Below are 22,678 nucleotides of genomic sequence, written 5' to 3' on the forward strand. Positions count from 1 at the left end.
AAAACAAAATAACAAGTCAGAAAACACAATGACAAATTTGAAAACAAAATAACAAGTCAGAAAGAGGTAGGTATAGTTTGAGACAGCGCCATTGGTTTGGGAATACATTACTCACCGCTGACTGGACGAGACATCTGTCAATCAAGGTGTACAGGAAGAACCAGAAGAAGAACAGCAGAGTCACCTAAAGTATCAGCTCCAATGGCGTGGATAGTCAATTGCGTGTCATCTTCTGTTTTGACGCGATCGACCCGGGTTCGATCACACCTTTTGCCAAACTTTTTTTCCCTCCCTTTTCAAATCTCGTATCGCATCGGAAAGGCATTTATTTTCAATAACAATTTATGAAATAATCAAGAAGTTGAAAATAAAGTATCGGGTAGGATTAGGGTAGGTGTAGGGAGGGATTTATTGTCCCAATAAGGTGGCATCCATTTAATAATTAGAATTAAAATTATAATTTACACTCAATACGTTATTATTGCATACTGTTTTTTTTTTACTACAATACTGCGGTGCAGATAATTGCCACTATTTGCAACAAGTAGTATACATAGCAGAAAATCCTGCTATTTTAACATAGTGTAAATAGGTATTTGCACTTAGTTAAATAGCCTCCATCACTGTTTACACAGTGCAAATAGCTGCTGCCTAAAAATATACAGGTGCTGGTCATAAAATTAGAATATCATGAAAAAGTTGATTTATTTCAGTAATACCATTCAAAAAGTGAAACTTGTATATTAGATTCATTCATTACACACAGACTGATATATTTCAAATGTTTATTTCCTTTAATTTTGATGATTATAACTGACAACTAATGAAAGTCCCAAATTCAGTATCTCAGAAAATTATAATATTGTGAAAATGTTCAATATTGAAGACACCTGGTGCCACACTCTAATCAGCTAATTAACTCAAAACACCTGCAAAAGCCTTTAAATGGTCTCTCAGTCTAGTTCTGTAGGCTACACAATCATGGGGAAGACTGCTGACTCGCCAGTTGTCCAAAAGACGACCATTGACACCTTGCACAAGGAGGGCAAGACACAAAAGGTCATTGCTAAAGAGGCTGGCTGTTCACAGAGCTCTGTGTCCAAGCACATTAATAGAGAGGCGAAGGGAAGGACAAGATGTGGTAGAAAAAAAGTGTACAAGCAATAAGGATAACCGCACCCTGGAGAGGATTGTGAAAAAAAAAACATTCAAAAATGTGAGGGAGATTCACAAAGAGTGGACTGCAGCTGGAGTCACTGCTTCAAGAAGCACCACGCACAGACGTATGCAAGACATGGGTTTCAGCTGTCGCATTCCTTGTGTCAAGCCACTCTTGAACAAGAGACAGCGTCAGAAGCGTCTTGACAGGACTGCTGCTGAGTGGTCCAAAGTCATGTTCTCTGATGAAAGTAAATTTTGCATTTCCTTTGGAAATCAAGGTCCCAGAGTCTGGAGGAAGAGAGGAGAGGCACATAATCCACGTTGCTTGAGGTCCAGTGTAAAGTTTCCACAGTCATTGATGGTTTGGGGTGCCAAGTCATCTGCTGGTGTTGGTCCATTGTGTTTTCTGAGGTCCAAGGTCAACGCAGCCGTCTACCAGGAAGTTTTAGAGCACTTCATGCTTCCTGCTGCTGACCAACTTTATGGAGATGCAGATTTCATTTTTCAACAGGACTTGGCTCCTGCACACACTGCCAAAGCTACCAGTACCTGGTTTAAGGACCATGGTATCCCTGTTCCTGATTGGCCAGCAAACTCGCCTGACCTTAACGCCATAGAAAACCTATGGGGTATTGGGAAGAGGAAGATGCAATACGCCAGACCCAACAATTCAGAAGAGCTGAAGGCCACTATCAGAGCAACATGGGCTCTGATAACAACTGAGCAGTGCCACAGACTGATCGACTCCATGCCACGCCGCATTGCTGCAGTAATCCAGGCCAAAGGAGCCCCAACTAAATATTGAGTGCTGTACATGCTCATACTTTTCATGTTTTTGCATTGGTCTTAATTGATATTCTAATTTTCTGAGATACTGAATTTGGGACTTTCATTAGTTGTCAGTTATAATCATCAAAATTAAAGGAAATAAACATTTGAAATATATCAGTCTGTGTGTAATGAATGAATCTAATATACAAGTTTCACTTTTTGAATGGTATTACTGAAATAAATCAACTTTTTCGTGATATTCAAATTTTATGACCAGCACCTGTACATGCATGTACATTTACAACACTGTACTCTGTATTATATTACCTTTGAATCAGAATATTAAAAGCATTTGTTAATGCTAATGCGAGGGTGTTTCTAATACAGTGTCTATGGAAGGGACTGTAAATTTGACATAGTTCTGTCAAATAGCGATACATTTTTGATACAGATACAGATTTATTGGTACAATAAAGCCCTCCCCACACCTACCCTAACCATACCCGATACTTTATTTTCAACTTTATTTCCTTAATTTTTATTGAAAATAAATGTCTTTCCGATGTGATATGAGATTTGAAAATGGAGAAAAAAAGTTTGGCAAAAGGCGGGATCGAACCCTGGTCGATCGTGTTAAAATACACGATAACACATGATTGAGCATCTGTGCCAATGGAGCTGATGCTTCAGTTGACTCTGCTGTTCTTCTTCTGGTTCTTCCTGTACACCTTGATTGACAGATGTCTCGTCCAGTCAGCGGTGAGTAATCTATTTCCAAACCAATGGCGCGGTCTCAAACTATACCTACCTCTTCCGGTTTGTCTGATTTGTCATTGTGTTTTCTTACTTGTTATAATGTTTTCTGAATTGTTGTTGTGTTTTCTGAATTGTTATTTTGTTTTTTAGATTTGCATTTGCGTTTGTAATTTATTTCGTTTTCAGAATCGTGATTTGTTTTGCACTTCTTGGCCACCGTATGTATGTCTCATGGCCACCATAATAACATTGTAACGGCTGGAACAACGGCTTAAAAACCACATAAACCTAGTGGACCCTGACTCTGTTTATTTTAGTCAGACTGATGGACAGTATCTACTTAATGTGCATTGTGCAATGATTTATCAATGTTCTTTATGCTTCAGACTGAACTAATAGAACCATTCCGAGTAATTAATAAACTTTGTTTTTTCGCAATCAGATCTGACCCGCACGTCATTTCTGGGTCGTGACCCCTCAGTTAAGAAATACCTGTGAGGATTTCATCAGATTCTCAGCAACTTTGAACAGATCTTTCACGGTCTGTCATTTAATTTTGAGATTTATTAAGATAACAAACCGGTTATGGCATGTTTGAGATTAATACTACACTTCCCTCCACGCCTCAGTTTGTTAATGCAGCCGTGCAGCACTTAACTTCCACAGATTACTGCACAATAGCAAAACATATTCATCCTGAAGAAAAAGCCCTGTTTGACAACTTCTTTGATGGCCTTTTTGTGAAACTGACAGCTGGGGAAAGAAGGCAAGGCGGGACATTATTAGTCAGTGAGGCCATTGTCTGGGCATGTGCCGCAGAGACACTTGAGGTTGAGAGTCGAGAAAGCAACTGAGAGCTGAAACACTGCTTCTAATTACCATTAAAAATCCTGCTGTTGCCACAGGCCTCGAAAAACTAATTAAGAGAGATTCACACCGATATGTCTTACAAAGCCACAAAATCCTTCTTTTTATTTGGACAATGTGTATCTAATGACATAATGAGCTTTGTGCAGAATGCATTTCCTCTATAATCTTTTTTAACCATCACAATGCAGATGATTATGTTCTAATTTTGGCAACCGCTCGGCAGAATATGGAGAAAATTGTAGTATTGCCCAATGGGAAATAAAATAAAAACACATCCATCAAGTTTTCCGTCCAGTCGGGATACATTCCAAGGAACAGCAGTCTGGTCTTCCTGCCGTGCTTTGTGTGCGGTTGAAAACCTTTACAAGTGAATGAATCCAGATTCGCTGTTCAAATACTTATGAAATGTTAAACAGTGCAGCTGTGAGTCATACTTCATCTATGGTTAATGTCTCCTAAAGCAGCATCATGCTTTCACTTATAATACTGAGTGTAAGTCCTCCGTTTAGCATGAGGTAAATGTGTCTCTTAAAAGTGTAAAGTCCATGCCAAAATCCACTCTGGCATTGTGAGGAGTGAACTTAGCACTGAATTATGGTGAAGAGCAATCCATTGGGTCTCTGTTGCTGTTGACTTCTGAAATAAAAGTGCATGGAAAAACTCCACTGTGTACAAAACATCCATGGCTTAACACCCACATGTACAAATCCATCCGCTGTGTCTGTGAGCACGCCAAAATGTGTCACTTTGAAAAATGGTGGAAGCACAAAAGAAAAGAAATATGTGAGTTTTAAAGTTTTTCATCAGGTGTTTTCTTAACATTGGGCTCCTGCCTTCACTTTCCTGTCCACAGTTTCTCTCTCTTTTGGATGCAGTCTTGTGTCTAGGTTGAGAAATCTGGGGGATACAACAGTTATACTGCATTAGTGGAGCATATGAGATGTGGAAGGAATTACAGATGCATCCAGTTAAATACATTTTTTATTCATATTTTTTTTTCCATGCACAAATGGCGTAAAATCTAATTCTGGCTATCCAAATTGTGTGTATTTGTAATGCATGATTTCAAATTAATTTTACAGCAAAGAAGATCTAATATCTGGTTTGATTTCATGTTTGATTCAGCTTTATTCAATTTCTTTTGCTTTATGCGTGGGAGCTGATCAAAAATGAATGCCTTTTAAATTTTTAAAGAATGGGTACAAAATGTCTTTTGAATTTTCTAATAAAATCTGGAACCAAATGACACTAATGGAATCAAATAATAACTTTAAAACATCCTATTGAATAACACATTTATTAATAGTGTATGTGCTTTAGATTTTTTTTTTCAAATCAGACCCTTTTGATTTGAATTAATTGCAGGACAATCACTTTGTGAGTTTTTTTATTTTTTTATTTTATTGTATTTATATATATTTTTTAATTCAATTTAATGTTCCATATGAGTAGTTTTCCTGTTAGAGAAAATATGTTTGCAATACTTTTGTTTTATGACATATTGGAATTTTAAGCAAATTCCCAATACGATCCTTTAGAATTGGTTCCAAATGATTTATCATCAAAATTCCAATTGGAAATTTGTATCTTTTTTGGGACTCGGGCAGCTATTCCATGCAACAACAAAAAAAAAACCTTTAGTAAAGCCTCTTAAGACTATAAAGGAATATTTAGTCATGATTTTCCGTGTGTCAGACCGGACACAGCGGTCTTTCATAGAGCTCAATCCAGTAAATGAATAGCAGATGTTATTCGGGATAATTGGAGAACGCGTGAACGCTTCTCCATGCTAGGAGCACACAAGCAGCCCTTCCAGAACAAACGCTGATCAGCATCAAAATCAGCTGACTTTACCCTCAAAGCTCGACGTCTCCCTCGCCGCAGCTGCCCAGATGTGACAAATGTCTGTTCCTACCGGTCTGAACGGCGACGCGGTTTTTGAAGCGCACCAGCGCGAGCGCGATCTCCGCGTTCCACGCCGTTCCCTCCTGCTGGCACCTGAAGTCAGTCTCCTTCCCTCCGTTCATCACGATGGTGAAGTACACCAGACCCCGTTTATACTCCACGCAGTCCAGCGTGGTCATCTCCTCGAAGCGCATCTCTTTACTGCTCTCGCCTTTACAGTCATACAGCCGGAGTCCGTCCTCTGTCAGAACGCAACGCTTCTTCTTCCACAGCTGCAGAAGTCCATTGCTCCTCTTCTCCAGATAGCCATCCTTCATGACTTTGCACTGGTTCATTCTGAATGAAGGTTGGTGTGAAACCAAAAACAAACGTTGATTAGAATCGGCGAAGCGTTCGCTGCTGTTTACGCGCAGCGTTAAAGACCGAACAGCCAACGCGCGTAACCGCTGTGCGCCCACTACATACAGTATAAAACGCCTTCATTTATTTCGTTTCGCTCAACTTTAAAGGTTTCTGCTGAAAAATGATCCCTCTAAAGAACCCGTTCCTGGTTTTTACGCATCGTCGCTGCATTGCCTCCAGACTCCTCAGTGGCTAAAGATCCATTTCCGACTTTTATATATTGTTACAATCTACTTGAAAGTCCCTTAATCCGGGCATGTTGGTACTTGCTCCTCTGAAAGCGGCTCTTCTCGTGTTTCTGAAGGCTCCCACCCCCCACCCCATCGTGACGTCATGGGGATCAGTCCTACTTTAACTGCCCTCTGGAATGCTGCTGCTGCTGCTGCCTGATAAACATTAGCTTGTGCGTCCATTCATGTCCTGACATCTTTACTTCAGAAGGCTTTTCTGTGAAGGGCCTTTCTTTTATTCCACTTAATCACTTTGACGGGACACTTAACGTCTCACTGCTGTTATTATATTAGTCCTTCAGTCAAAACGCTTTTTTTATAGAACTGGTCATAATTTAGAACCAAAGGATCCTGATAATGTTTTTTATATATATATAAGATCCCAGTGCAACACAAAATTAAAACTAGATCTTTTTGATCTTAAAAAACAAACAAACAAAAATTCTCCATAAGACATGAAAAAGAATCCTTTAATTTCTAGAATTCTAGTAAAAAGAAGATATCAAAACATGTAATTTCAGGACATACACTCTTAAAAATAAAGGTGCTTTTCAGTTTCTCGATGCCATAGAAGAACCATTTTTTGGTTCCACAAAGAACCGTTCAGTCAAAGGTTCTTTAAAGAACCATCTCTTACCTTTTTATAATCTGAGGAACCTTCTTTCGTCACAAAGAACCTTTTGTGAAACAGAAAGGTTCTTCAGATGTTAAAGGTTCTTTATGGAACCATTTAGACAAACAGGTTCTTCTATGGCATCATGAAACACCTTTATTTTTAAGAGTGAATGTGCTTTCCCAAATAATTTAAGTATTTTGCCTATGGACTATATTTTCCAAATACAATAATCATGTGAGCAAATATGAAAAAAGTAGCCTGTATGCATAAGGTCCAAAAAAACAAAAAATGAATGACATGCTATCACTTTATTTATTATTTTGTGTTTTGTTGTTGAATGCCTCATCAAATAAATCCATTACAGATTTGCTGAAAAAAAACTAGAGTCTTTTTACTGTTCAAATTAGAAAGGGCTTTCTTCTGAGTCTCAAACTCTTGAGAACAGCAGGAAGTGAAATTCATCCGATAGTGTTGTCCTCACTGACACAACTAAAATGGAATGATGAACATGTTTGAAAGTCACTGTTGGTCATGAGAAGTAGGCGCTCTTTTCATAGCTGAGATTGTATTGCAGGACATTATTGTGCATTCTGTCCACTAGCGGACAATCTTTAACTCATCTTAGCATTCGAAACTCAATTCAGAGGGTCCATGCTGTGTTGTTTCAAGAGTATCATGCCACACATTAAATAAATACATTGAGGTCATCTGCTCTTAGTGGAACCAGTGTCATCAGTCTGACATAATCGCTGGAAAATACAAAGATGTACTTGAATTGTGATGAACATTCATGCACATTTGCTACAAATATAATGCACAACTACAGCAGGATTTTAACGCTATGATGTTTTAATGGCTGTATAATTCGTAAATATGTGCATATCTGTCTTTTACAGATGGAATGTGTGTAGGTGGTTCATGTTAATGCTAGATTTGGCAGGGCTCTTTTCCTTCCCTCAACAGCAATTACATGCAGACAGCTTGCATGAACAACGTTACTCCCACACAGCACCGCGACTTTTGTTTGAAATGTTTGACAGATTGATCATATCCCAGCCATTCATTTCACTTTCCTGTATCAGGTGAAAAGTTTAGGCAAGCAGGTGTAGTGGGGCGTAACTGTAACAGAGGCTCACTTTAACAGTTTTTAATCATTTAATATCTTCTATACTGATATATATATATCCTGTCATTTTTTTAAATCTAAAAACGTACTTAACTTAAATCTGCTTGGAATCGTTCACCCAAAAATGATGTAGATGAGTTTGTTTCTTCAAGGGAATAGGTTTGGAATAATGTATCACTCGCTCACCAATGAATCCTCAGTAGTGAGTGGGTGCCGTCAGAATGAGAGTTTCAAGCGAAAAGCAGCATGTAATAAACCCATTTACCTTCAAACCGTTGCTTCAGGCTAAAATACGAGCCTTCTATTGTTTTCTGCAGTGGAAAACCATCTCGTCTGAATTGTAAGAGAAATATGCACAGATTAGAAGCAAAAGTTTAAAAGTAAAATGGCTTGATGGACTTGTTTACTACAAACACGCAGCTTTTCACTTTACAAGATGGACTGGAGTTGTGTGGATTACTATGATGTTTTTATCAGCTGTTTGACTCTCATTTTGACGGCACCCATTCACTGCAGAGGATCCATTGGTGAGCAAGTGATGTAATGATACATTTCTCCAAATCTGTTATGAAGAAGAAATACAATGGATGGCCAAACTAATTGAACTATTTAGAATATAATAATAAATAAATATAATGAAAAATAATAAATTTGGCAGGCCACATAATGTTCATAGAAACAGGCATATCCAGGAATATCCTTGTATTTCCAAAGAGCTGAGTGTAACCTACACAACACAACACCTTCAGGATAACACACGACACTAATAATGCAATAAATGCACAAAATATGATAAAGTGTAACATGAAACTCCCTTTATGCAATGTTTGGGCACCTGAGAGTGTTTTTTGTTTGTTTTTGTAAGGTGCATTGTATCTACTGTTTTATGCAAATACAGCAATCAGGGTTACAATCTGTATGCAATCATCAGAGCTTAAAGGTGCCATAGAATGAAAAACTGTCTTTACCCTGGCATATTTAAATAATAACAGTTCTGTACATGGAAATGACATACAGTGAGCCTCAAACACCATAGTTTTCTCCTTCATATGTAAATCTCGTGATTAAAAAAGACCACTGAAAAACATGCAAATCAGAACATAACACCGACTGTGACGCAACAGTCGGGATCACTACGCCCCCAACATTTGCATAAACCCGCACTTGTTCTAAGCCGGCCGAACCATCAGAAGCTCTGCAGGTAGCGTTATTGTAAATAAACAAGCGCGGACAACAGCGAAAATAACACAATAAATGTTATGTTCCAGGCTGTGCAGGGGATGTGAAGTGCAGGGATGGGTTGGTGTCTGTATTCAGAAAGGCACAGAAAGCAAATAACGCGAGCCACTAAAGGGACATGGTTAGCTCCTTGCTAGCCGTAGCCTGTTACAGTACATACGATTTCACTCTCAGTAAGGAGAGATGAGGATGATGGCGAATGACTTACAGATCCTGAGCACCACTGACAAGCATCTGATCTTGTGAAATGTGTGGGAAGTACTGTTGCTCCATAATGTAAACATAGTTTGTGTGATTGCGTCTCTTGAAAGTGAACTATAACGCGATCGATGGATCGTTCAAAAGCAGTTTCAATGCCTCGCATATTAATAACGGCTCCCTGATGCCCGCGTTTTATATACAGTATAATTACCCGACGATATAACTGCGAGAGAAAGTATTTAAATATATATTTTCCTCCCTGTGCGTCCTTCTTGCTGATGAGCCGTACTGTGAAACAGCCAATCAGAGCAGAGCTCATTATTATTCATGACCCTGCCAAATAAGCCAATAACAGACCGTTTCATTCTAGGGAGAAATCCTAGGGTTGTAAATGGACATGTAAAATCGTTTCTGGAGATTTTTTGCCCTTACCTAAGCCACATACCTTCTGTGTAGATATCAGAGAACAATTTAAAATACTGTATTAAATGCATTCTATGGCACCTTTAATGTTCTCGATCAATTAAATGTTTACGACTTTTTAAAGGATTATCAGGTACTTCCCAAAAGGAAGCAGCGTGAATGAAAGTGTCAGTTCACCTTTCAGTCACAGTGAAACTCAATAAGAGAGTGACTCATGTAGTGTACATTTCTAAAATTGTAAAATGATTAGGTCATGAACTTAGCATGTGATTGAGATTATGTGAAAGGATTGTAGTTGAGTATGCTCACTTTAAAAATGACCATTCGCATGCAACAAATGCAGAGAACGCTGATGCATGTCAAATCAGTAGACAATGAGAGATTTAGATCAATAATTAATTTGACCAGTTGATTGTTTGGTCAATTTAAATAAAAACAAGGCCTCATAAATAGTGGGCCTATATAAATGAAATAATAGGTTATGTAGATATGTATGATACAATATAAACTCTGGTTCAATGATATTAGGTTAGGAAGATATTTTTAAAAATAAATGAATACATCTATTTAGCAAGTATGCATTAAATTGATCTAAAGATTTTATATTACAAAAACTATTTTTATATCAAATAAGTGCTGTTTTTTAATTCAATTGTCTATTTATCAAAGACATTGAAAACATAGCACAACTATTTAAAACCCTGAGAAGAAATGTTAGAATATTAGAATGATTTCTGAAGGATCATGTGACGCCTGAAGACTGGAGTAACGATGCTGAAAATTCAGCTTTGATCACTGAAATATATTACATTTTACAATATATTCACAGTGAAAACACTTATTTTAAGTTACAATAATATTTCATAGTATTACTGTATTTTTGATCAAATAAATGCAGCCTTGGTGAGCAGATATCGCTTTAAAAATATTTTTCAAAGCTTACAGACTCCTAACTTTTTAATGGTATTGTACATCATCCAATGATTAAAAAAAAAAAAAAATACCATCTGTTAATTTTTCTTCCAATATGTGGCACCATAAATAGCAACTAAATTGGTATTTGTTATTAAAATGTCAAATTGAAAGTGTCGATTGAAATGCCACAGAACGGGATGTGGGCTATAGGCGTGATATCAAGACAAATTTCAAAGAAATACATACTGAAACTACCTCTGCTTACTTGCAAGCCACATTCATTTTATATACATGAATATCTCTATTACTATAATATTCACTTTAAATGGACAAAAAGACAGACACCACAAATGTGCATATTTGTACATTTACTTCTAACCATCTTTTTAAAGTATGTGCAGCAGGCATATGTGGAATATTTGTCCATTGATAGTGAAATAAATTAAGTGCATCTTAAACCAGGGAGTATTTGTGACTCATTCATGCAGAAGAAAACATTCTTTACAGTGATTAAAGCTCAAATAAGCATGTGGTTAACTAGTAAACTGGAATGCAGATCAAATTGAGAACAGACAGTACGTTTAAGCAGAGGAATACAGACACAACAGCACAGCTCAGGTTCCACTAAACCTGTGCAAACTCAAGTGATCATTTTAGGTGAGCAGATTAGGTCTTAATCCCATGTTTAGTTTACATACTTGACGTTCTTCCAAGCATTTGGCAGTGTTCAAGAGTTAAAGAAGAGATGTTTTTGGGTTTAAGACAATGGCATGTCTTGTGGAATGTGTTGAAATGTGGAATGTGTCGCGTGTAAGATTTAGACGGAAGCATCTGGACTCTGGTTTCCTTCTTGACTGACACCGGTTTCCATTTTGAAGACACGGACATGAACTCACTCACACCTGCTCATGTATGCGAGCAGGAGGTGTTTAGGCGTTTCTACAGATGCTTAAGAATGGGGGAATGTGGGGTAAGTTGTGTCATGCTGATCTATTGAGTGTGTGACAGCGCTCCAGCACCTTGACCGTATCCAAAGCCCTTTGGTCCAAAGTTCTTGGCATAGCAACCTGTGTACAGTACAAAGAGAAGTTAATACGGCATCATGACAATGCAAATTATGCAGAAAATGAGTGGTGGTGGTGCAAATCTTGCCAAAATAGTTTTAGGTGGTTTCCAGGGCACTGCTGTTATGATTGACAAAGATTTCACAGATTCATAAACTCTTGATTTGAGCTGATTCAATGTGTTTTGGATCTAAATCAGGGACAGTACATGTCACTTTTTCTAGAGGACTCAAATTCATTGTTGAAATATAAACATTTAAATGGTGGCTTTTCAAAGTAAAAATATATTGAGTATGTAATATACTGCATATATTTAGCAAAATACTCCTCTCTAGAGTTAATTGTTGAGTTATGGACATTGGATGGCTTTCCTGAGGTAACTATAATGTTACATGCCATATTAATTTTCAAGCTTTTTTATTGAGGCCTTTCTGTGGTTAAACCACTCCCTGCTGGATGGATGAATGAATAAATAGAAACCTTGACAGACGTTCAAATGGTTTGTAATGGGATTTGTTGTGGAAACACTGCAAACCATCAATTTAACAATTTAAACCATTACCTAATGGGTTCCAATAGCAGGATTGGCAAGTTAGTTTTCCTGCCGAATTGGACTGCTTGTAACTTGTTGCTGTGGGTTCCCCCCAGGGTGTAAAGATTTGGCATGATGCATAAATTGAGTTTTAATATTTGGATAGGGTCGTTGGGCTTTTTTGTGCCTATTTTTGATTGGCCTTTGGGGGTGGTTTTGTTACTCAGACATGGCAACCCTCTCCAGTAGTGCATTTTGGACCATATTCCATTAGGATTTAGTGGTTTTAACAGGCCACCAATAGGAGGTGATAAATTCCCAGTAGAGAACCACAGAGACAGTTTACATTAAAACCATAACAATTTTTAACCATAGGTGATACAATTGACATTTTTAAAGTGGATTTTTCATATCAAAAGTAACATCTCAAAGCTTTTTAAAATTATTGGATGGGAGGTATGCTGACAGTGATGTTAAGGCAAGTTTTGTTCATGCATAGCATTGAATCTTGGGATTTTGGATTTGATATTGGTTCATGAAAGCGAAGCTTGACTCAAATCAATTAATATTGTTAACCTAGCCCTAGCTGCTTTATCATTTCTAACATTTTCTAGGTGGTTGCTCGACATGAAGTCACAAAAAAAAAAAAAATAATAATAATAATATATATTGGATACTCTGCCTTTGCAGAAGATTTCTCCATCCTTGTCGGCTAAAGTTGTAGATTCCAGCCCCTTGCCGCACTTTGCACATCGGAAACAACCCCTGTGCCATGCCTGCAGAGAAGACCACAGTCGCTCAATGAAGAGCACATCAAGAGCTTGCAGAACCATAACTGGTGGCTTAGTTAATTTTGGTGCATCATGACAGCATTTCCTCCTGTCATTTCTGCTTTTGGCTTACATTTCCTGCCCCTATGACTTTTTCAGCTGCGTAGACGGCCTTGCTACACCGTGGACAAACATCAGAGCCGCCTAACTTCTGAGCAAACTTGGATGTGTTGGGGTTATTGGTTGGCTGGTGTTCTTGAGGCCTGCAATCAGAAGACACACAAAACAAGACTCAGATACTGAACAGCCACCAGATTGGCCATAGTTTGCAAGATTCATGCCAATAAAACTTTAAAAGGAATATTTTCCCCAAAATGTATATACTGCAATCATAAAATCTGTTTGACATCCTTTCTCCTGTGGAACACAAAATAAGTCCTTTTGATAAATGTCCATGCTGCTCTTTTCCGTAAAATGAAAGTGGAAACTATAGTTGGTTGCTTTATAGCTTGATAAAATGGTTACTTTCCATGTAAGTGTTGGCCAGAATAGGCTATAAAGTATACATTATGCTGACAGCCAAAGTCTAATATTGTGAGAATAGATGCTGAAAAAATTCAATCTAAGCAATATTTAAGAATCAAAATTCAAATTAAGTGTATTCTTACTCCACATGTTTAATTCCCAGTGACTCTCCTTTGTCCATGCTCAGAGTTCCTGCGCCAGCGCCATAGCCGTAGCCTTTGGGCCCGTATTTTTTGCCATAACAGGCTTTGCAGTAGATCTCATTCTCATGGACGGCTACAGTAGTGCTGTCTAGATTTTTCCTGCACACCACTGAAATGAGAAAGATGGGTGAATATGATAAGCTACATAGAAAAAGAAGTGTTCTGCAGTGACCTTCAGCTTCGAGATTTCAAAAACAATGAAAGTAACCAGGTTACCAAAGCAAACCTGTTGTTTTAACCAATGTAGATGTCGGAAAGTGTGGCGAGTGGAGGATATCATAATATATCTATGTTTGAAAGATATACAGTCTCTTTAATATTAGAAATAGTATTGTTATATCAATGAACTCGACTGTGTTTTGCAGTTTGTGATCATAAGTTCTTGTATGTCTAGACTAGAGGAACACCTCAGTAGGGTTCTGCGTTCAATTTTTCATTAAAGGTGCTTTGATTTATTTATTTTTTCCTGCAGACAGTCTGTCTGATACTTTGAGGGCCCAAAGCAAGGTAATATTACATTTCATAAGTGATTTATAGAGACAACCAGAAGAGAGCGCCAGAGAACAGTCTAGACAAAAAAATAAATAAATAACTGATGTTACCACCTGAACTATGACTGTGAACCAATTTATATACCATCTGTCATTAACTAGTCATAATTAGAAGTAGTTTATCAAATTATATTAATCTTTATTCATCAGAAAGAGTCTCACCCTTGGTAAACCAGCTGAACTACTGATACTATGTACTCATGGCACTGGACAGCACAGGAAAATGAACAGGACTTACTGCACAGGAAGCAGGATCTGTGGAAGCTTCGCCCTTCACACTGCACTTCCTCTGCAAAATACACCGTTTTCTGGCAGCAGCCACATTTGTTTCCACCCCCAAGAGGCATCCTGTAACACACGCACACAGGTGATTTCAGGTCACGTCTCTATATTAATTCATTCATTTTTGGGGACATCCAAGTGATTCCCACAATTCAAAATGATACAGTTTCAAATCCAGAAAATGTGTAAGTGTAGTCAATAAGAAGACCTGAAGTTCTGTAAATACTATATGCGTACGTGTAATTATACTGTAGTTAGCAAAGAAAAATGAGAACTTTACAAAAGTGATGACATACCACAAGAGAAATGCAATACCAAAAAAGGCATTGAGGTTATTAAAGAATGCATGTCTGAAATCTGAAACTAGGCGGTTCTGATGTAAAAGCACATTTGGACTTTCAAAAGCACATAGTTGTTGTGATTCCAGAGTAGGCCTGAAACTTGAACTTCACTGCTTGACAAGTTTCCGAATTCCCTTTTCTAAATATGCCTCCCGCTTCAGTAGACTAACATTGCAATGCATCTCCAGTCAGCCGGAATTAATTTGATCTGACCTTAAATAAACAATAATAATAAAAAAAGTCCTGTCCATATCCTGCATTAAGGCTGCAACACAAAAACGAAACAAAATAGAAATCAGTTGTTTTGCGGTGTCCGGGATATGAATTGAGACAGATGTAGAACACAGGATTTTTATTTATTTGTTGGTCCATTTGTCCATGACCTGCATTAAGAGTGAGACATAAAACAAAATAGGAATCTGTTGTTTTGGTTGTGTCCATAACCTGTACCGAGACACAAACAGGAGTCAGTTTTGTGTGTGTGTATATATATATATATTTATTTATTTATTTTTTTTTGTCCAGAATCTGCATTGAGACAAAATAAAACAAAAACAGTGGGGGAAAAAAAAAAAAAAAAAAAAAAAAAAAAAATTCTTTAGTTCATCTAATGAATAAAAGTCAGTCTGAGTCTTAAAAGATCTGTCAGATCAACCAAAGATTTTTTAGCATTTAGCAATGCTAATCGTTTTTTTTTTTTTTAAACAATCCTCTTTCATGGAGTCATTTTCAAAGTCCACTACATAACATGGAAAATATTTGCCTCTTTTAACCAAAGGCAACTAATTATGCTGCTAGACAAATATATTAAAACCAGAGATAGCAATGAGATGCCATGGTGAGGAACAACAAATGTTAAATCAGTAAAAATATGCACTCTGATCCACACGACAGCTAACTGACAGTGACAACAGCAGCAGAAATGAAGCCAGTTAAAATGTAAAACAATAATATTTGAATAACTAACAATTTTTTCAAGCTGCAATGCATGCTGGGAACTTGTGCCATGTTGTTCAATGTAAAATTCAGAAGACTCAATTTGAAAAGTTGGCAGAACATTTGAATGTGTTGTGAACAAATACTTGAGTAGCTAAGTAAACGAAACAACTTTTGCAAGCGACATGTTTAGAGTATTTTTGTTCAGTTCACAAATTTAACTGACTTTTTGTTTTTTTCTCAAAAGTTGGATTTTTTGTAACAGTGAAAAAAAAAAAAAATATGTTGCTGCATTTTTAGTTTTTTGACCCAGTGTGGGTTTAGGGTTGTACATTCTTTTACGCCTATACATTTGACAGTGAATCATGCGGTCTGATCTGCTTTAATTACTGGGAAATATCTCATTGATTTTATTCCATAATAGGGATGGTTGGTTGTAATCGAGACATTCCTGCATAGTTCTGCTGTCTCCAGTCTAAACACTTAACTCTGGCCCCGGACTCCAAACATGTGGGGTTGTCAAGGATGTGAGGAAATGACATGACTCGGCACACAGCCACACATGCTGATAACGTTCTGTACTATATACACAAGCCCGTTATGCTTCTGTCGCAAACACATGCTTCTCTGATGGTGCCACAGAAGGTCATGAAAAGTTTGATAGGTTCATAGCTAGACTTAAGGACATTAGACTGTATTATGATAATACTGTGAAATTGTTTTAGGCAGTGGTCGGATTAGATCTACTTCACTTCCTGTGACATCAGAATTCTTGAGAATTCTTCCTGTGACATCAGAATTTTTAGTCATCCTACAAATACACCATGCTGCATTAGTCTCATTTCTACATGGACTATATGACACACATATGTATGTATGTGTATATGTATATATGTGTGTGTGTGTGTGTGTCTTCAAGCTCACCCAGTTCCACAAACACGAACCAAAAAAAACCTCACAACTACACACCTCAAAAAAAAAAAAAAAAAAAAAAAAAAAAAAAAATTGAGTCCAGTTATTAGAAAACAAGACTAGACAAGTCACATTCCTGATTCTAGATCAAAAAATCTTAGTAGTTTGTAACTGTGAAAGGGAATAATTTAACTTGTTGCTTCTCTATAAAGGCCAAGAATTTAGTCAACTGAATAAAATCAAGAAAGTCTGATGAGGAGGAAAGAATTCCAAGAAAACAAAAACTGAGAAACTGTTTCAGTCTTATGAGCTGCACACAAGCTTGCAAAGCCATTACGCAGGAGAAGCAGAAAGTGTGTAGGGGACAAAATCCAACAGTGTGAAGAGCTTCTTACCTGAAATGATCTTCTCGGTGTGTGGATATGGACAGAAAAGTCAGCAGCCAAAGTCCAGCAGACTGTGGGAATGAGAACAGATTCTCCAGTCCTTACACGTGTAACGGTGGAGGGTTCTGTGTCAAACTTCAGCGCAGGAGCTGTGGGGTGAGGCAGTGACGGAAGTGAGTCAAACTATGTGCTGTGGTGAAATGTTAAAGGAACAGCACTACCTCACGACCTTGTTGTGTGTTTGCTCACTGACGCCCCCTCCTCTGACGCTCACTGATGCTGAACACGGCCTGAAACATCAAGAAACAACTACTAAAAAAAATCAAGAAACTTCAAACAATAATACAGTGCAACAAGTCAATGTTTACTGACTTTGTTCTTTCATACCTCAGGGAACTGACCTTATGTGGAAATATACAGCAATAAAAAAAAAAAACTCTGCACGTTCTGCACAACCATATTCTAAACCGCTTAACCTACCCAATACCTACAGCATTGGTTTTAAACTCAATTCCTGGAGGGCCACAGCTCTGCACAGTTTAGCTCCAACCCTAATCAAACACACCTGATCCAGATAATCAAGGTCTTCATGCAGGTGTGATTTGGAGCTAAACTCTGCAGAGTTGAGGCCATCCAGGAATTGAGTTTGAGACCACTGACTTACAGCATTTTAAAAGTAATGCATTAAAATACTATGTTACTTCATGAAAAAGTAACTTATTAAGCAAGTAATTACATTACTTAATCTTTACAGAAAGTAATGCATTGTGTTACTTTTGCATTACTTTTTGTCACCTGGGCTGGGCTTGCTTATTTTTTTTTTTATTCTATATGTTTGGCAACTGTAAAGGCCCTTTCACACCAAAAGTGATATGAATAGGCCTACGACTGAAGGAATTGCTTGTGCCTCTGCACACACTCCCAATTCCTCTCAACATGGGGACAGGAGAGCTGTCACTGAGTAAATGAGAAAACATAGTAATTGGCATTACTTATTTGAAAAAGTAACTTAGATATTGTAAATTTAAAAGTAATGCATTCCTTTACTTGAAAAAAGTAATCTGATTACATAACTCACATTACTTGTAATGCAGTACCCTCGACACTGAATATCCAAGCATAACCACTATAAAAACAACCTTACTTATTATCAATAAAGAGCAGATTAGGAGTTCATTGAGGGAAATATATATATATATATATATATTTTTAGAACAGACACATTAAATTGATCAAAAGTGACAGTAAAGATAATTCTAATGTTACAAAAAAGTATAATGATTTATATTTCAAATAAATTGTGTTCTTTTGAACTTTCTATTCATCAAAGAATCCTAAAAATGCATCACACTTTCCACAGAAATATTAAACGACAGAACAGCACATCAGCATATTAGAATAATTTCTGAAGGATCGTGACACTGAAGACTGGAGTAATGATGCTGAAAATTCCGCTTTGACAACATTAAGAAATTAAATTAATTTCATAATATTACAGTTTTTACTGTATTCTTCATCAACTGAATGCAGCCTTCAGCATAAGAGACTTCTTTTAAAAACATTAAAAAATCTTACTGACCCCAAACTTTTGATGTAGTGTGTATAAAATATTTAATAGTAGGCTAACTGTAGATTCTATAGTATATTTATTGACTTTATATTTATGGAGGAATGGACTTGTGCTTAATTGTGAACTTGTGCTGTCAAGATTTTTGTTAAGTGACCTTGCTGACAATGTACAGTCCGTTATTTTATAGTTCATTTACATGAACAGATGGAGACAAGCTGCTAAAAACCAACGAAGCAGCTCTGACCTTCATATTTTATATTGCTTGGGTGGGTCTGGAAATGCCACGAGCATATGGGAAATGTACTACTGTTCTTCGGGGTGATTAAATATCCCATCAGGCACTGCTGTTGTCAGAGTAAAAAATCTCTAAAATAAATCTCTTCCTGTACCAGGATAATTACAGTGTTAGAATGATCTACTGTAGCGAGCGGGACCGCTTTTGAAGGGGCTATTAGCTCCAGTGAAAGCAAAGTACAGTTTCAGATAATAACTGAAAGTTTATTTGGCTGAAATGTTCAAGGCCACAGCAAAAAGGAACTTCAGAACAGTCATTTATTAAAAACATACACTGTAGTTTACAACAGACACCTATACCTAGTAAAGGCAGATTTGTCTTCATTTTTATAAGGTATGGGTATTTTGAACATAGGTGTTCAAATGAGTGTTAGTACCAGCAAATCAATAACATATTGTCAAATATATTATAGAGTTATTTGCTTGATTTTAGCAACTAACATTTTAGTTTTTAAACCAAATGTTAAACACAAAAACATTTCCATAATTGCCTCCAGTTACAGGGCAAAACAAATGGTGAAAATTTGGCCCATATGTTTTCATGTAATAGCTACTGTAGGCCAGAAATGACAGCTGGCTCCTGAAGTCTGGGTCCCGATTTAATAATTTCTTTCTCTCCTCGTTGTGTATTTGTCCAAGAGATCTATAGGAAAATAGATTTATGTAGCTTTAGAGAGGTCATTTGTTTGCAAAATCTGAGGACTGTGACCTGGAGATTGACTAAAACTCACATTAAATTGCAAATATTACATATTAGTTGTACTTTACAACTAAACTCCGTTTGGTGGTTATGTTGTCATGATTCCACTCAAGTCATGTTTATAACGCTCGCTGGCGCCATCTTGTGGCATCACATGAATAATTTTGAGAAACGGACACAGTAGCAGTTTATCGTTATGCCCCTCTGTATAAGATTAATAATTTAGAAATTATATCAAGCTTGTATCAATTTGTGATTTGACCAGCTGACAAATCATGGATGTGAAAGCTGAGGAAAATGTCATATCGTCTCTGACTCTGGCCCAGCAAATGCTCACTATCTTCACCTGTAGCTGTAGCATTTTGGACATTGTTGCACTGTTTTTACTGTTTTCCTGGATCTGTTCCAGGTATGCAGATGGATTCTCAACTCCCTGACAGCCTGATGTGTCAAACCTACATGACTTTCTTTCTTCCATAAAACAAACATCAGAAAGTCTAAGGTAGCATCCAAAATGGCATATTTCCCTACTACAACCCGAATTCCGGAAATGTTGGGAGTTTTTATTTTTTAATTTGAATGAAATGAAAACTAAAATACTTTCAAATTAATATAAACCAATATTTTATTCACAATAGAACATAGAGAACATAAAAAAATGTTTAAACTGATAAATTTGACACTTTTATCCACTAAATGAGCTCATTTCAAATTTGATGCCTGCTACAGGTCTCAAAAAAGTTGGCACAGGGGCAACAAAGGGCTGAAAAAGACATTTTGAAAAGATTCAGCTGGGAGAACATCTAGCAACTAATTAAGTTCATTGACATCAGGTCTGTAACATGATTAGCTATAAAAGGGATGTTTTAGAGAGGCAGAGTCTCTCAGGAGTAAAGATGGACAGAGGCTCTCCAATCTGTGAAAGAGTGTGTAAAAAGATTGTGGAATACTTTAAGAACAAAGTTCCTCAACGTCAAATTGCAAAGGCTTTGCAAATCTCATAATCTACAGTGCATAACATCATCAAAAGATTTAGAGAAACTGGATAAATCTCTGTGCGTAAGGGACAAGGCCGAAGACCTTTGTTGGATGCACGTGGTCTTCAGGCCCTCAGATGACACTGCATCACTTATCTGCATGATTCTGTCATTGACATTACTAAATGGGCCCAGGAATACTTCCAGAAACCACTGTCGGTAAACACAGTCCACCGTGCCATCTGCAGATGCCAACTAAAGCTATATCATGCAAAAAGGAAGTCATATGTGAACATGGTCCAGAAGCGCCGTCGTGTCCTGTTGGCCAAGGCTCATTTAAAATGGATTGTTTCAAAGTGGAAAAGTGTTCTATGGTCAGACGAGTCCAAATTTGACATTCTTGTTGGACGCTGTGCCCTCCAGGCTAAAGAGGAGGGAGACCTTCCAGTGTGTTATCAGCATTCAGTTCAAAAGCCAGCATCTCTGATGGTATGGGGGTGCATAAGTGCATACGGTATGGGCAGCTTGCATGCTTTGGAAGGCACTATGAATGCTGAAAGGTATATATAGAAAAACATATGCTCCCCTCCAGACGACGTGTATTTCAGCAGGACAATGCAAAACCAAATACTGCAGCAATTACAACAGCATGACTTCGTAATAGAAGAGTCTGGGTGCTGAATTGGCCTGCCTGCAGTCCAGATCTTTCACCTATAGAGAACATTTGGCGCATCATTAAATGAAAAATACGTCAAAGACTACCACAAACTCTTCAGCTACTGGAAACCTATATCAGGCAAGAATGGGACCAAATTCCAACACCAAAACTCCAGAAAGTCATAACCTCGATGCCCAGATGTCTTCACACTGTTTGAAAAGAAGAGGAGATGCTACACCATGGTAAACATGACCCTGTTCCAACTGTTTTGAGATCACCAAATTTGAAATGAACTCATTTTGTGCATAAAATTGTAAAATGTCTCAGTTTAAACATTTGTTATGTTATCTATGTTCTACTGTGAATAAAATATTGACTTATGTGATTTGAAAGTCTTTTAGTTTTAATTTTATTCAAACGTTCCAACATTTCCAGAATTCGGGTTATATAGTAGGCGAAAAACATGTGACAAAAAAGTATGTCTGTATGCCACGGGAGAGAATTAGGTCATGTGACAATGACAAGATGGTGAATATAATACGTCCAGATTACATTCATACTACTCACATTCATACTATATACAACATACTATTTTTGCGCTCATGAAGTAGGCTACATGTAATTAAAAAAAAAATGATGTGTATTACCACAGCTGTGGCCTGCTTTACCCTGAACCTCGTGTGATTGTCCACAATTGCATATGAACAGAGCCCAAGTATATTAATCCTGAGAAGAAAATGATTCTTAAAGGGATAGTTCACCCCAAAATGTAAATTCTGTCATCATTATTCACCTTTTTTTTTCTGTTGAGCACAAAAAAAAATTTTGAAGAATGTTGGTAACAAAACAGTTTCTGGTCTAAATTGACTTGATAGTATGGAAAAAAAAATACTATTGAAGACAATGGTGTAACAAAAGTTCGTAGATCGGGAAGAAGGAGGCGGGAACCGGCAAACATTTAAAGATTTAATAATAAAAATAAACAAACACAAAAGTAAAGCGGCAGCCCCTCACAGACGACTGCCGCACACAAAGCACAAAATAAAGTCCAGGCCTGGTCCTCTCTCGTCTTCCTTTATCCACACACTTTATCCTTCCGGAGCTCCTCCGTGGGACTGGAGACCGGTGAGTGGCGCAGGTGTCGCTCATTATCATTAACTCCACCGGCCTCGTTCCGCTCCCACGGCTCTCGGCCCCGCCCCACTCACTACTACAAATGGCTACCAGAAACTGTTTGTTACCACGGCACCAACATTCTTCAAAATATCTTCTTTCACTTGATGGTGAGTAAATGATGACAGAATTTAAAATTGTAATCCCTGTTGATGATTATCGTGCATCAATTTGGCATATGGTCTGAGA

General features: G+C 37.5%; 2 protein-coding genes across 3 annotated transcripts; both read right to left on the minus strand.

The window, feature by feature from the left end:
• Nucleotides 1-3,631: 3,631 nt before the first annotated feature.
• LOC306860664 (pleckstrin homology-like domain family A member 3) lies at nt 3,632-6,178 on the minus strand. Of its 2 annotated transcripts, none has more exons than XM_079402473.1 (2): nt 5,413-6,178; nt 3,632-4,455 (listed from the first exon to the last, which is right to left on the minus strand). In XM_079402473.1, the coding sequence occupies exon 1, from the start codon at nt 5,796-5,798 to the stop codon at nt 5,415-5,417; it is 384 nt and encodes a 127-aa protein (XP_079258599.1). In that variant the 5' UTR covers nt 5,799-6,178; the 3' UTR covers nt 3,632-4,455; nt 5,413-5,414. The 2 variants fall into 2 exon arrangements, with proteins under 2 accessions (XP_079258599.1, XP_079258600.1); XM_079402474.1 differs by having other exon boundaries at nt 5,474-6,159.
• Nucleotides 6,179-8,697: 2,519 nt separating this feature from the next.
• LOC306860806 (cysteine and glycine-rich protein 1-like) lies at nt 8,698-17,407 on the minus strand. The gene is made up of 7 exons (XM_079402740.1): nt 17,127-17,407; nt 14,499-14,608; nt 13,650-13,818; nt 13,115-13,244; nt 12,894-12,987; nt 9,782-11,682; nt 8,698-8,770 (listed from the first exon to the last, which is right to left on the minus strand). The coding sequence occupies exons 2-6, from the start codon at nt 14,605-14,607 to the stop codon at nt 11,606-11,608; spliced, it is 579 nt and encodes a 192-aa protein (XP_079258866.1). The 5' UTR covers nt 14,608; nt 17,127-17,407; the 3' UTR covers nt 8,698-8,770; nt 9,782-11,605.
• Nucleotides 17,408-22,678: the final 5,271 nt, after the last annotated feature.

This window comes from Barbus barbus (genome assembly GCF_936440315.1).
Source record: "Barbus barbus genome assembly, chromosome: 41".
NCBI lineage: Eukaryota > Metazoa > Chordata > Actinopteri > Cypriniformes > Cyprinidae > Barbus > Barbus barbus.